Here is a 3,408-nt window from a genome sequence, read left to right as displayed (position 1 = left end):
TCATTAAAATAAAATATACAAAATAAAACACATATATCAAAGACTTCCAATATCTTTAATATAATTTTATACTTTAAAAAAAAATGTTGTAATAAACCACTCCAAGGACTTCAATATTATCATAGAATGAGATGTTTTGCTTACAAACCATATATGCATTATAGCATAGTTTTGTTTTTTTACTGAAATGTAGAACAAAGGTAAAACACAGCAACATACATTTAAGAAAGACCGGACGAACAGAGACATATATCTTCACCCCTGTACACCCGGCATCGCATCTAGCGGGCAGCAATCTGCTACCCACATTTACCATTGCACAATTTTGCAAGTGTGCAAACCTGCCCTCTCTATGCACTCAGTCAATCACATGCAAGCAGTGGCTGTCAATCTCCCCAGCCGGGGGGAGTGAAATACGCCACTAAATAGTTGGCGTAATGTGTTAAGAAGCAGCAGCCTGATGAATCGTGGCTGCGGGCTCATGCAAACCTGCAAGCAAAAAGAGCTCCGAAGCTCATATCAGAGCTTCATAAATGGAGCCCTCAAGCTTAATTTTTTTCTAAAACAACCAATGTGTTGAACATTAAATAAAAGTAAACAAGTTAAAAAATTGTGCACTTACAAAAATAAAAAAGAGTAAGTATGTAAATAAGTGACAAGAGCATTGATTTTTAAATAACTTTACACTTATATTATCAAATTTGCTTAATTCGTTTGATATTCTTTGTTAAAAAAAACATATCTAAGGAGACTCAGTAGCTGCTGATTGGTGGCTGCACATAGATGCCGCATGTGATTGGCTCACCCATGTGCAGTGCTATATTTTTCAACAAAGGATATCTAAATAATGAAGCAAATTAGATAATAGAAGTAAATTGGAATGTTGTTTAAAATTGTATTCTCTATCTAGATGATGAAATAAAAAACTGTTGGTTTCATGTCCCTTTAATTCTATACGGAAACTCATAAATCACAAAATAAAATTGTCAGAAAAAAAACATAATGCACTGATTAATTTTATTGTGAGCTAGTACATTTTTGAACTGGTTATTAAACAGTATACAATAAAAAATAAATAAATATGCTAATTATTATTATTTATGTTTCTATTGCAGATTTTTTTTCATACAAAATGGAGGACAGTAACATGACCAAGGTGACAGAATTTATTTTGCTGGGATTCTCTAACTTTCAAGAGCTGCAGTTTCTTCTATTTAGTGTAATACTATTAACTTACATTATTTGTGTCACTTGTAACATTGCTATCATTGTTCTTGTTAAAACGGACAATTCTCTTCACACGCCAATGTATTTTTTCATTAGTAATTTTGCTATTTTAGAAGTTATGTTTGTGTCAGTAGCAATTCCAAAACTCCTCACCAGTCTCATTTCATCAGATAAGAAAATATCTTTCAGTAGCTGCTTTTTACAACTGTATGTTTTTCATGCCCTGGGTGCAACTGAATGTTGTCTACTTGCAGTTATGGCTTTTGATCGAGATTTGGCTATTAACAATCCTCTGAGATATTCAGCGTTAATGACTAATGAGTTTTGTATTGGTCTTTCATTATTCCCATGGATTGTTGGTTTTACTGTTGCTTCAATCCCTACAATCATCACAGCCAGGTTAGAATTCTGTGGTCATAATGTGCTCAACCATTTCCTGTGCGATATGGCGCCATTACAGAATCTGGCTTGTTCCAACCCCTATTTCAGTAATATGGCTGAAAGTACAGCAGCTGTTTTTATTGTCATTTTTCCATTTTTCATCATCATGGGATTTTACATCCATATTATAATTACTATATCTAGAATTACAAGTACTGAAGGTAAACACAAAGCATTCTCCACCTGCTCTTCCCATCTTCTAGTATCTAGTTTATTCTACAGTTCAGTCATTGTTGTTTATATTAGACCTAAGGGAAGTAAATATGATAAATATTTAGCGCTGATATACACAGTCATTATTCCAGTTATGAACCCCTTTATTTATACATTAAGAAACAAAGATGTAAGGAAAGCACTTAAGTCAATGAGACAGCTTTTCAATATGAATTTAGAATAAAGATTTGCAATGTAAAATTAAATATAAAAAAATAACACTCTTGGTGGCCGATTTAACATGCTGCAAATGCAGCAGTTTCCGTGTGAGCCATTAGGCTTGCTGGAAACATAAGTTAAGAAGCAGTGTTCGTAAGACCACTGCTCCTTAACTTATCCGCCACCTCTGAGGCGGCGGACAGCAATGATCCCGATCAGATACGATCAGGATGATTGACACCCCTTCTAGTGGCATTGCACAGGATTAACACCCTCTGCAGGGGGCGGCATTGCACAAGCATTTCACTAGAACAAGTGGGAGGGTGGTGTGAGAGCTACCTATATTTGGTTAAAAGCTAATGTCATCATACCCCTCGGGGATCACTATGGAACCTGGACATTCGCTATACTTTTACGAACAGTGAGTTTTTTTATATCTTCAGTCATCCAAAGCTGTGCACAGCCAAAGATTCATACAGATATATCATTCTCCTCGCTAATGCACTCTCACAAATAGGAATTATTAGTTCTTATAGCGAGTGTTTAGTACTTTTCATTAATCAATTTGATGTTTTTTTAGATAAAATTACTGCCTAACTTATTTGTGTAAAATTCATCACATGCTATCACATCACGGAAAATTGTTACTACCATTATCTACGAATATTTGCTTTTAGAATATTTTCTTCTTTTATAACATAGATGCCAGCATCATTTTTCTTATAGGAATTGTTTTTAGTTATCATTTTAGATTAATAAAAAATTATATATATATATATGGATAGGACAAGAGCACGTGAAAAGGGATAAAATAGCGCTGGTTGTAAAGAAATACTTTTTCCCTCGGCCTCTTCCAGTATGGATCCTCTCAGGAAGGTATAGAAGTATCGGCAATATATGTGAAAGAAAGAAAGGCCAAAATAGTGTGATATTGTTTAAAAATCATACACTTTATTCACATACATGCACTCCTAAAAATGCCTGCTTACATCAAAAATCCTCACAAATATGAGGTATTTATACAGCGATACACAACAAGTGCAATCCAAATACTGCACTGTATGATATTTGGTGTAGTTAAATAGCTACAGGTAATTCAATAGCCACAGGTAGCCACAAAACGATGCGGCAACAGATAGCCACAAATCAATGTAGCCAATGGATGAATAAAAAGTCTTATCAATAATATATAGTACACCAGAGTTTCTGGTTAGTAAGATCAGTCCGTTCCTATTTGGTGAAGTCTAACGCGTTTCAAAGGTTATAGTAATGACTCCTTCTTCTTCAGAGACTGTTTTGTGTGTGGACGGATGATCCTTATATTCCCGTATAATCTTGCAGAATTTTTTTGGGGGGAAGTTCTAAGTA

General features: G+C 34.5%; 1 protein-coding gene across 1 annotated transcript; it reads left to right on the top strand.

Moving 5' to 3' along the window:
* Positions 1-1,132: 1,132 nt before the first annotated feature.
* LOC128666003 (olfactory receptor 5V1-like) lies at positions 1,133-2,065 on the top strand. The gene has a single exon (XM_053720349.1). The coding sequence runs from the start codon at positions 1,133-1,135 to the stop codon at positions 2,063-2,065; it is 933 nt and encodes a 310-aa protein (XP_053576324.1).
* Positions 2,066-3,408: the final 1,343 nt, after the last annotated feature.

This window comes from Bombina bombina, chromosome 1, assembly GCF_027579735.1.
Source record: "Bombina bombina isolate aBomBom1 chromosome 1, aBomBom1.pri, whole genome shotgun sequence".
Lineage (NCBI taxonomy): Eukaryota > Metazoa > Chordata > Amphibia > Anura > Bombinatoridae > Bombina > Bombina bombina.
Note: the sequence above shows the minus strand (reverse complement) of the source record. Positions and strands in the feature narration are given on the sequence as shown.